We start from the raw sequence: 12,000 nt of genomic DNA on the forward strand, positions 1-12,000 counted from the left end.
TCATTTATTGATGTCTCTGTGTGGGTGGACACCCTAATGACCCACAATGCATATGGATTAATGGTACATTTCTCAAATGTCAGCTGAATTCAAACCTTCCCAGTCACTTGTCCAGCTCGAACTTTTCATAACGGAAACCCTGATAAGTTTGATCTGTCATGTTAATTGTGTGCTCCATATTCAGTTTCAGGTTATACAGTGCATTTGGAAAGTGTTCAGACCCCTTGACTTTTTCTAAAATTGATTTTTTTTTAAATGTCATCTATCTACAATCTATCAATCTACACACAATACCCCCATGATTGTGCAAAGCTGTCATCAAGGCAAAGGGTGGCTACTTTGAAGAATCTCAAAAATAAAATATTATTTAGATTTTGTTAACACTTTTTTGGTTACTATATGATTCCATATGTGTTATTTCATAGTTTTGATGTCTTCACTATTATTCTACAATGTAGAAAATATTACAAATAAAGAAAAACCCTGGAATGAGTAGATGTGTCCAAGCATTTGGTGGTAGTGTATATGTATAGTATATAAAATACTCTTTCCAGTGACACTGACTCACCCAATGATGAAGATGAAGCATTGGCTACTCAGTGGTGATGGCCGATGCACTAGTGGCAATATCTCCAGATAAGCTACTTTGAAAAACAGTGCTGTTTGCTCAGAATCACTCAGAAGTAGAATTAAGGGGGGGGGGCTTCTACAGATAGATCAGTCTTCTCTTTTCAGCAGTAGTCATTTGCTTTCCAAACAGTAGGCCTATGTTTTTCTCGCAATTGTATTTTGTAATTTGTGAAAGACAAACTGACAGCCACAACCAACCATAGAAATATAATCCACAAATGTCAGGACTGGCAGCCACTGCTGGTGTACCCATGAGTTTAACTTTCAAAAGACCAGGGTTAAAGGTTTCAAAATACTGCTATGGATCATATCTACGGCCACAATGCAACAAGAGGTTCTATATATGGCGTGCCTGCTTACAAAATACTGCTATGGATCATATCTACGGCCACAATGCAACAAGAGGTTCTATATATGGCGTGCCTGCTTACAAAATACTTCTATGGATCATATATACGGCCACAATGCAACAAGAGGTTCTATATATGGCGTGCCTGCTTACAAAATACTGCTATGGATCATATCTACGGCCACAATGCAACAAGAGGTTCTATATATGTCGTGCCTGCTTACAAAATACTACTATGGATCATATCTACGGCCACAATGCAACAAGAGGTTCTATATATGGCGTGCCTGCTTACAAAATACTGCTATGGATCATATCTACGGCCACAATGCAACAAGAGGTTCTATATATGGCGTGCCTGCTTACAAAATACTGCTATGGATCATATCTACGGCCACAATGCAACAAGAGGTTCTATATATGGCGTGCCTGCTTACAAAATACTACTATGGATCATATCTACGGCCACAATGCAACAAGAGGTTCTATATATGGCGTGCCTGCTTACAAAATACTACTATGGATCATATCTACGGCCACAATGCAACAAGAGGTTCTATATATGGCGTGCCTGCTTACAAAATACTGCTATGGATCATATCTACGGCCACAATGCAACAAGGGAAACGTAGCGGTCTTCTGGTCAGACTCCGGACACGGGCACATCGTGCACCACTCCCTAGCATTCTTCTTGCCAATGTCCAGTCTCTTGACAACAAGGTTGATGAAATCCGAGCAAGGGATGCATTCCAGAGGGACATCAGAGACTGTAAAGTTCTCTGCTTCACGGAAACATGGCTCACTGGAGAGACGCTATCCGGGGCGGTGCAGCCAACGGGTTTCTCCACGCATCGCGCCGACAGAAACAAACATCTTTCTGGTAAGAAGAGTGGCGGGGGCGTATGCCTCATGACTAACGAGACATGGTGTGATGAAGGAAACATACAGGAACTCAAATCCTTCTGTTCACCTGATTTAGAACTCCTCACAATCAAATGTAGACCGCATTATCTACCAAGAGAATTCTCTTCGATTATAATCACAGCCGTATATATCCCCCGCCCCCAAGCAGACACATCGATGGCTCTGAACAAACTTTATTTAACTCTTTGCAAACTGGAAACCATTTATCCGGAGGCTGCATTCATTGTAGCTGGGGATTTTAACAAAGCTAATCTGAAAACAAGACTCCCTAAATTTTATCAGCATATCGATTGCGCAACCAGGGGTGGTAAAACCCTGGATCATTGTTACTCTAACTTCCGCGACTCATATAAGGCCCTGCCCCGCCCCCCTTTCGGAAAAGCTGACCACGACTCCATTTTGTTGATCCCTGCCTACAGACAGAAACTTAAACAAGAGGCTCCCACGCTGAGGTCTGTCCAACGCTGGTCCGACCAAGCTGACTCCACACTCCAAGACTGCTTCCATCACGTGGACTGGGACATGTTTCGTATTGCGTCAGATAACAATATTGACGAATACGCTGATTCGGTGTGCGAGTTCATTAGAACGTGCGTTGAAGATGTCGTTCCCATAGCAACGATAAAAACATTCCCTAACCAGAAACCGTGGATTGATGGCAGCATTCGCGTGAAACTGAAAGCGCGAACCACTGCTTTTAATCAGGGCAAGGTGTCTGGTAACATGACCGAATACAAACAGTGCAGCTATACCCTCCGCAAGGCTATCAAACAAGCTAAGCGTCAGTACAGAGACAAAGTAGAATCTCAATTCAACGGCTCAGACACAAGAGGCATGTGGCAGGGTCTACAGTCAATCACGGATTACAAGAAGAAACCCAGCCCAGTCACGGACCAGGATGTCTTGCTCCCAGGCAGACTAAATAACTTTTTTGCCCGCTTTGAGGACAATACAGTGCCACTGACACGGTCTCTCCTTCACTGCAGCCGAGGTGAGTAAGACATTTAAACGTGTTAACCCTCGCAAGGCTGCAGGCCCAGACGGCATCCCCAGCCGCGCCCTCAGAGCATGCGCAGACCAGCTGGCCGGTGTGTTTACGGACATATTCAATCAATCCCTATACCAGTCTGCTGTTCCCACATGCTTCAAGAGGGCCACCATTGTTCCTGTTCCCAAGAAAGCTAAGGTAACTGAGCTAAACGACTACCGCCCCGTAGCACTCACTTCCGTCATCATGAAGTGCTTTGAGAGACTAGTCAAGGACCATATCACCTCCACCCTACCTGACACCCTAGACCCACTCCAACTTGCTTACCGCCCAAATAGGTCCACAGACGATGCAATCTCAACCACACTGCACACTGCCCTAACCCATCTGGACAAGAGGAATACCTATGTGAGAATGCTGTTCATCGACTACAGCTCGGCATTCAACACCATAGTACCCTCCAAGCTCGTCATCAAGCTCGAAACCCTGGGTCTCGACCCCGCCCTGTGCAACTGGGTACTGGACTTCCTGACGGGCCGCCCCCAGGTGGTGAGGGTAGGCAACAACATCTCCTCCCCGCTGATCCTCAACACGGGGGCCCCACAAGGGTGCGTTCTGAGCCCTCTCCTGTACTCCCTGTTCACCCACGACTGCGTGGCCACGCACGCCTCCAACTCAATCATCAAGTTTGCGGACGACACAACAGTGGTAGGCTTGATTACCAACAACGACGAGGCGGCCTACAGGGAGGAGGTGAGGGCCCTCGGCGTGTGGTGTCAGGAAAATAACCTCACACTCAACGTCAACAAAACTAAAGAGATGATTGTGGAGTTCAGGAAACAGCAGAGGGAACACCCCCCTATCCACATCGATGGAACAGTAGTGGAGAGGGTAGCAAGTTTTAAGTTCCTCGGCATACACATCACAGACAAACTGAATTGGTCCACTCACACAGACAGCGTCGTGAAGAAGGCGCAGCAGCGCTTCTTCAACCTCAGGAGGCTGAAGAAATTCGGCTTGTCACCAAAAGCACTCACAAACTTCTAGATGCACAATCGAGAGCATCCTGGCAGGCTGTATCACCGCCTGGTACGGCAACTGCTCCGCCCTCAACCGTAAGGCTCTCCAGAGGGTAGTGAGGTCTGCACAACGCATCACCGGGGGCAAACTACCTGCCCTCCAGGACACCTACACCACCCGATGTTACAGGAAGGCCATAAAGATCATCAAGGACATCAACCACCCGAGCCACTGCCTGTTCACCCCGCTATCATCCAGAAGGCGAGGTCAGTACAGGTGCATCAAAGCTGGGACCGAGAGACTGAAAAACAGCTTCTATCTCAAGGCCATCAGACTGTTAAACAGCCACCACTAACATTGAGTGGCTGCTGCCAACACACTGACATTGACACTTACCCAACTCCAGCCACTTTAATAATGGGAATTGATGGGAAATGATGTAAATATATCACTAGCCACTTTAAACAATGCTACCTTATATAATGTTACTTACCCTACATTATTCATCTCATATGCATACGTATATACTGTACTCTATATCATCGACTGCATCCTTATGTAATACATGTATCACTAGCCACTTTAACTATGCCACTTTGTTTACTTTGTCTACATACTCATCTCATATGTATATACTGTACTCGATACCATCTACTGTATGCTGCCCTGTACCATCACTCATTCATATATCCTTATGTACATATTCTTTATCCCCTTACACTGTGTATAAGACAGTAGTTTTGGAATTGTTAGTTAGATTACTTGTTGGTTATTACTGCATTGTCGGAACTAGAAGCACAAGCATTTCGCTACACTCGCACTAACATCTGCTAACCATGTGTATGTGACAAATACATTTTGATTTGATTTGATTTGATTTTGAGGTTGTATATATGGCGTGCCTGCTTACAAAATACTGCTATGGATCATATATACGGCCACAATGCAACAAGAGGTTCTATATATGGCGTGCCTGCTTACAAAATACTGCTATGGATCATATCTACGGCCACAATGCAACAAGAGGTTCTATATATGTCGTGCCTGCTTACAAAATACTGCTATGGATCATATCTACGGCCACAATGCAACAAGAGGTTCTATATATGGCGTGCCTGCTTACAAAATACTGCTATGGATCATATCTACGGCCACAATGCAACAAGAGGTTCTATATATGGCGTGCCTGCTTACAAAATACTACTATGGATCATATCTACGGCCACAATGCAACAAGAGGTTCTATATATGGCGTGCCTGCTTACAAAATACTACTATGGATCATATCTGCAACGTTCTATATATGGCGTGCCCACAATGCAACAAGAGGTTCTATATATGGCGTGCCTGCTTACAAAATACTACTATGGATCATATCTACGGCCACAATGCAACAAGAGGTTCTATATATGGCGTGCCTGCTTACAAAATACTTCTATGGATCATATATACGGCCACAATGCAACAAGAGGTTCTATATATGGCGTGCCTGCTTACAAAATTGCAGCCTTTCCCGACTGTAAGTGATAAAACTTAATCCACAACTAGATTTTTTAGAAGCTATTGAGCCTCTGTAGCTAAATGTCAAATGAGGAGTCAAATGTTCAGGCAGGAGTCAAATGTTCAGACAGGAGTCAAATGTTCAGACAGGAGTCAAATGTTCAGACAGGAGTCAAATGATTTTTTTGACTAATTTTGGCAAAATGATTTCAGTTTATCAGGGTGCTGCAGCATCCCAACTTCCTGCAACTATGGTGAGAGTGAGAAGAGACAAACTACAGGTTGAGATTTTCTCTGGTTGGGAATGAGACAGTAGATGGCAATATTGCATTAGAAATGTGTGTGAGTGTGTTTGTGTGTGTGTGTGTGTGTGTGTGTGTGTGTGTGTGTGAGAGAGAGAGAGAGAGAGAGAGAGAGAGAGAGAGAGAGAGAGAGAGAGAGGGAGGGCGAGAGAGTGACATCTCTCCCTCAGATTACACAGATCCACAAATAATTTGAAAACTAACCCAATTTTCATAAACTCCCATATCTACTGGGTGAAAATTCCAGTGTCCCATCACAGCAGCAAGATTTGTGACCTGTTGCCACAAGAAAAGGGCAACCAGTGAAGAACAAACACCATTGTAAATGCAACCCATATTTATGCTTATTTATTTTCCCTTGTGTACCCTTAACCATTTGTACATTGTTAAAACACTGTATATTATGTATGTTTTGAAACTTCTGTATGTGTAATGTTTACTGTTCATGTTTATTGTTTTTTATTGTATATTTCACATTATATATTATCTACCTCACTTGCTCTGGCAATGTTAACACATGTTTCCCATGCCAATAAAGCCCCTTGACTTGAATTGAATTGAGAGAGAGAGAGAGAAAGAGACAGAGAGAGAGAGAGAGAGAGAGAGAGAGAGAGAGAGAGAGAGAGAGAGAGAGCGAAAGAGATGTCAAATCCCGAAGGCATGCCCTGTGATCACGCACACACACACACACACACACACACACACACACACACACACACATACACACACACCCTGGTTAAGTGGTTGGGGCAGGACTGTGCGCATTAGGCAGGGGATACAACATGGCTGGGTTGAGGACCATCGATAGATGATGATGAGCGACCGTGCACGCACTGTGTATGGGGGTGTTGCCCCACCTCTTCACCAGACACGCCCGCTTCCCTTCCAGCTGAGTTCACTCGTGTTCGGTTACCGGAGACCTTTGGGAAGGAGAGACCACAGACCACTCCAGGAGCAGCGAACGGACAGGAGCAACAAACGGATCTATGGCCTAGCGTCTCCTCACGCGCTCCTTTCATCTGAGAACTGAGAGAGATTTCTGAAGACAATAAAGCAACAGTAGGTTAGAGGAAGAAAGAACTTGATTGGTTGATGCTTGTTTCCCTTCTCTAAAATGTTGGCTCTTTTTTGAAGTTACGTTTACTGATTTCTGGGAGCCCCCCCCACCCTATCGCGTTCACCTGATGGTCCTGGAGGACTTTTCTTCTTCACAAGACTTGTTGACGCACAGCCCACTAACCCCTGGACGTTGACAGCACCCTTTCCAGACCCTCTTCGCGTTCATAGTTCTCTCTCTCTCTCGTTTCTGAGTGAAAACTACAAAAATAAGTGAGAAACACCGCGCCACTTGCGCACCGAACATCTCTCTTTAGTCTGCGTGATCAAAAGCCACCGGGAAGGAATAAAAAGGAAGCGAGAGAGACAGGAAGCGAGAGAGACAGGGAGCGAGAGGCACATATTGTGACGGGAGGAGGAAACGTGTGTTCTGATGTTTGGGATCCAGGAGAACATCCAGAGGAGCGGGAGTGTTATGAAAGAAGAGCCCTTGTTGACCGGGATGAACGCCGTGCGGAGCTGGATGCATGGCGCCGGGCTGCTGGACGCAAACACAGCCGCCCAGAGGTAAGCCCGAGGTGGCTAGCCAGTCAACACTGGCCCCGGGGAATGGAAAAGATATATATTGGAGATTTTTATCCCAGACCCGTTGTCTGAGACGTACCACATGTGTTTTGGGACAGCATTGCGCTCCCAGTGGACGGTTGGTTTCCTTTTCTAGGCATATAGCCTAATATTGACTTGGGGGATTTGACTGTAGCTTGCAGGATTCATGTGATTGAAGCTAGGCTAAGGCATAGTTTACTCAATGGTTTTGATTCTGTTCATTGTAACTTATTCAGGTAGCCTGTAAGCTAGTAGCCTATCAAATCAATCAAAATATACACTATAGCCAAAGGATTTAAACATGTCAGACACAGGGCTAATTTTACAGCCTAGTTATTATTTCTAATCACACGTCAATAATTATAACGTAGTAAAACAATAATATAATCATTATTTTCGAGACACGTTGACTATTACAGTCCGTCGACAATTAGTATTATTTATTTTTATTTGACCTTTATTTAACTAGGCAACTAGGCAAAAGGTCCCCACATCTAGCATTGGCTATTCATATAGCGACCAAATCCCAACTATTCATATAGCGACCAAATCCCAATTATCCATATAGCGACCAAATCCCAACTATCCATATAGGGTAAGGCTATACTTTGACAATTTGTAAATCATCTTTGTTTGGCCCATAACTCTTTTCAGACATGTGCAAATTACCTAGTGGAATTATGACATTCCAGCCTGAATTTATTTTCAAAATGGTTTAAAATGTAAAATGAAAGTCAAGCTACATTGACATTTTCGGGGCCAGAATTTTTGTGTTTTACTATTTTACTTCGAATTGTTGAAATGATGTGTAATTCAGTGGCATCCATGTGGACGTTGTGGTAATGGGTCTTGGTGCTGCTTGTATCCGCAGCGGAGTGGCTCTAGCCCGGGCACATTTCGAGAAACAACCGCCCTCCAACCTTCGCAAGTCCAACTTCTTCCACTTCGTGCTGGCTCTGTACGACAGACAAGGGCAGCCGGTGGAGATAGAGAGAACCAGCTTCGTTGGATTTGTAGAAAAGGAAAAGGTGATTTTTCACAAAACATTATGAAAGCCATAACCCTATCAGCAGCCTATATATATTGATTTGACATCTGCAGCAGTTCCTTTACATGCATGAGGCTCATGAATATATTGCTTAATTTATTACTACAATTAAAAATACAAATGTTGTCTTACAATAATTTTAATATATATATAATTTTAATAGATATGGTTTTGAGTTGTTTTTATATTAGCTTGGACTACATGGAAGGAACCATCTGTTTTATTCGATACTTTGTGTATTTATTATTCATATCTTTGACCCACAACCCGCCGCTTAAAGCCCCTGTCCGCGTCGATCATTTGCTCATATTCCAGCGTTCTAACGATAAATTGTATCATCATTAATTGCTATTGACAATATTACAGCACTAAACGTCTGTAATTGTCACCAGAAACTCTTTAGACATGCAATTTTCTTTCAGTAGGATATTGTTCCAGTATTAAAATCGAATATTTTTGGTTAAACACAAATAATTTATTAGTAAGGTATATACGCCGGCGTTCTGTTGCCTAACTAGTTATATCACTTTTATATGGCTCTAAGGTACTGAATTCATTACCATGAGTTATATTTATCGTGGGACATATTTTGAAAATTATTTACATATAGTTAAAAAAAAAAGTTGTCATATCGTTTCTGATATTGATATCGAAATATATATTTGGTACATTTAAAGACAGCCTTTTGTAAATCTGTGTGTGTAGTGGGTTTTGTTCTTTGTGACCTGACTGAGTGTGTGTGTTGGCAGGAAACGTCAGGGGAAAAGACCAACAATGGGATACAGTACAGGCTACTGCTCCTATACAGCAATGGTAAGGTCAGCACACACACAAACACACAGATTTATTACATATATATTCCCCAGGGAATTCCAATGCAATAGAATTCATTTGAATTAAATATATGGGATAAAAAAATTACAGTAATTGCAAATGTGTTATTTACATACGAAAATAACATTGATTGTTATTATCATAAAAAAATATTAACTTAATGTAAGCATTAATATTAGCCTATTAATATACACTACCGTTCAAAAGTTTGGGGTCACTTAGAAATGTCCTTGTTTTCCATGAAAACATACATGAAATGAGTTGTAAAATGAATAGGAAATATAGTCAAGATTTTGACAAGGTTCTAAATAATCATTTTTAATTTAAATAATAATTGTGTACTTCAAAATGTTCTTTCGATAAAAATAATCCTCAATTTGCAGCAATTACATCCTTGCAGACCTATGACATTCTAGTTGTCCATTTCTTGAGGTAATCTGAAGAGATTTCACCCCATACTTCCTGAAGCACCTCCCACAAATTGGATTGGTTTGATGGACACTTCTTACATACCATACGGTCAAGCTGCTCCCACAACAGCTCAATAGGGTTGAGATCCGGTGACTGTGCTGGCCACTCCATTATAGACAGAATACCAGCTGACTGCTTCTTCCCTAAATAGTTCTTGCATAGTTTGGAGCTGTTCTTTGGGTCATTGTCCTGTTGTAGGAGGAAATTGGCTCCAATTAAGCGCCGTCCACAGGGTATGGCATGGCGTTGATAGCCTTCCTTCTTCAAGATCCCTTTTACCCTGTACAAATCTCTCACTTTACCGCCACCAAAGCAGCCCAGACCATCACATTGCTTCCACCACCTCTGTATGCCTATGTAGATATTCCATCAAAAATCAGCCGTGTCCAGCTACAATATTCATTTACAACATTTACAATGTCTACACTGTATTTCTGATCAATGTTATGTTATTTTAATGAACAAAAAATGCTTTTCTTTCAAAACAAGGAGATTTCTAAGTCACCCCAAACCTTTGATGTTAGTGTATATCTTTTTTTTTACATGAACGTTTTGTAGAGCCACAGACTTATGTGCTCGACAAAAATGGGCAATCTTCTATATACCTATTAACAATAACAAATTAAGAATATTGTATTTTAATTGAATCTGAAACCAAAATGACCATTAGGCCCATGAATACTAATAGCATACATACATACCGTACAGGCTAACTATCTTTGTATGTTTCTCTATGTATCTCTTTAACATCTCTCTTTACTGTATATCTCTCTCTCTTTACTGAATATCTCTCTCTCTTTACTGTATATCTCTCTTTACTGAACATCTCTCTTTACTGAATATCTCTCTCTCTTTACTGTATATCTCTCTTTACTGAATATCTCTCTTTACTGAATATCTCTCTCTTTACTGTATATCTCTCTTTACTGTATATCTCTCTTTACTGAATATCTCTCTCTCTTTACTGTATATCTCTCTTTACTGAACATCTCTCTCTCTTTAGTGTATATCTCTCTTTACTGAACATCTCTCTCTCTTTAGTGTATATATCTCTCTAAACTGTCATTCTCTCTCTCTCTTTAATGTTTCTCTCTCTCTCTGCTGTATATCTCTCTCTTTACTGTATATCTCTCTCTTTACTGTATATATCTCTCTAAACTGTCATTCTCTCTCTCTTTACTGTATCTCTCTCTCTCTACTGTATATATCTCGCTTTACTGTATATCTCTCTCTTTACTGAATATCTCTCTCTCTTTACTGAACATCTCTCTCTCTTTACTGTATATATCTCTCTAAACTGTCATTCTCTCTCTCTTTACTGTATCTCTCTCTCTCTACTGTATATATCTCGCTTTACTGTATATCTCTCTCTTTACTGAATATCTCTCTCTTTACTGTATATATCTCTCTAAACTGTCATTCTCTCTCTCTTTACTGTATCTCTCTCTCTCTACTGTATATATCTCTCTTTACTGTATATCTCTCTCTTTACTGAATCTCTCTCTCTCTTTACTGTATATCTCTCTCTTTACTGTATATCTCTCTTTACTGTATATCTCTCTCTTTACTGAATATCTCTCTCTTTACTGTATATCTCTCTCTCTTTACTGTATATCTCTCTCTCTTTACTGTATATCTCTCTCTTTACTGTATATCTCTCTCTTTACTGTATATATCTCTCTCTTTACTGTATATATCTCTCTTTACTGTATATCTCTCTTTACTGTATATCTCTCTCTCTTTACTGTATCTCTCTCTCTCTTTACTGTATATCTCTCTTTACTGTATATATATATATATATATATATATATATATATATATATATATATATATATCTTTACTGTATATCTCTCTCTACTGTATAAATCTCTCTTTACTGTATATCTCTCGTTACTGTATATCTCTCTAAACTGTATATATCTCTCTTTACTGTATATCTCTCTAAACTGTATATATCTCTCTTTACTGTATATCTCTCTTTACTGTATATATATATATATATATATATATATATATATATATATATATATATATATATATATCTTTACTGTATATATCTCTCTTTATTGTATATCTCTCTTTACTGTATCTCTCTCTCTTTACTGTATCTCTCTCTCTTTGCTGTATATATCTCTCTTTACTGTATATCTCTCTCTACTGTATATATCTCTCTTTACTGTATATCTCTCTTTACTGAATATCTCTCTCTCTACTGTATATATCTCTCTTTACTGAATATCTATCTCTCTCTCTACTGTATATATCTCTCTA

General features: G+C 40.9%; 1 protein-coding gene across 1 annotated transcript in view; it reads left to right on the top strand.

Moving 5' to 3' along the window:
* Positions 1-6,886: 6,886 nt before the first annotated feature.
* Positions 6,887-12,000, top strand: part of LOC115128127 (transcription factor COE1-A-like) — a 124,067-nt gene continuing 118,953 nt past the window's right edge. The window contains exons 1-3 of the mRNA XM_065019880.1: positions 6,887-7,336; positions 8,247-8,403; positions 9,173-9,236. Of these exons, the coding sequence (XP_064875952.1) occupies positions 7,203-7,336; positions 8,247-8,403; positions 9,173-9,236 (355 nt within the window). The 5' untranslated portion in view covers positions 6,887-7,202. The remainder of the gene's footprint in view (positions 7,337-8,246; positions 8,404-9,172; positions 9,237-12,000) is intronic.

The sequence above is a fragment of the Oncorhynchus nerka genome, linkage group LG6 (genome assembly GCF_034236695.1).
Source record: "Oncorhynchus nerka isolate Pitt River linkage group LG6, Oner_Uvic_2.0, whole genome shotgun sequence".
NCBI classification, from domain to species: Eukaryota; Metazoa; Chordata; class Actinopteri; order Salmoniformes; family Salmonidae; genus Oncorhynchus; species Oncorhynchus nerka.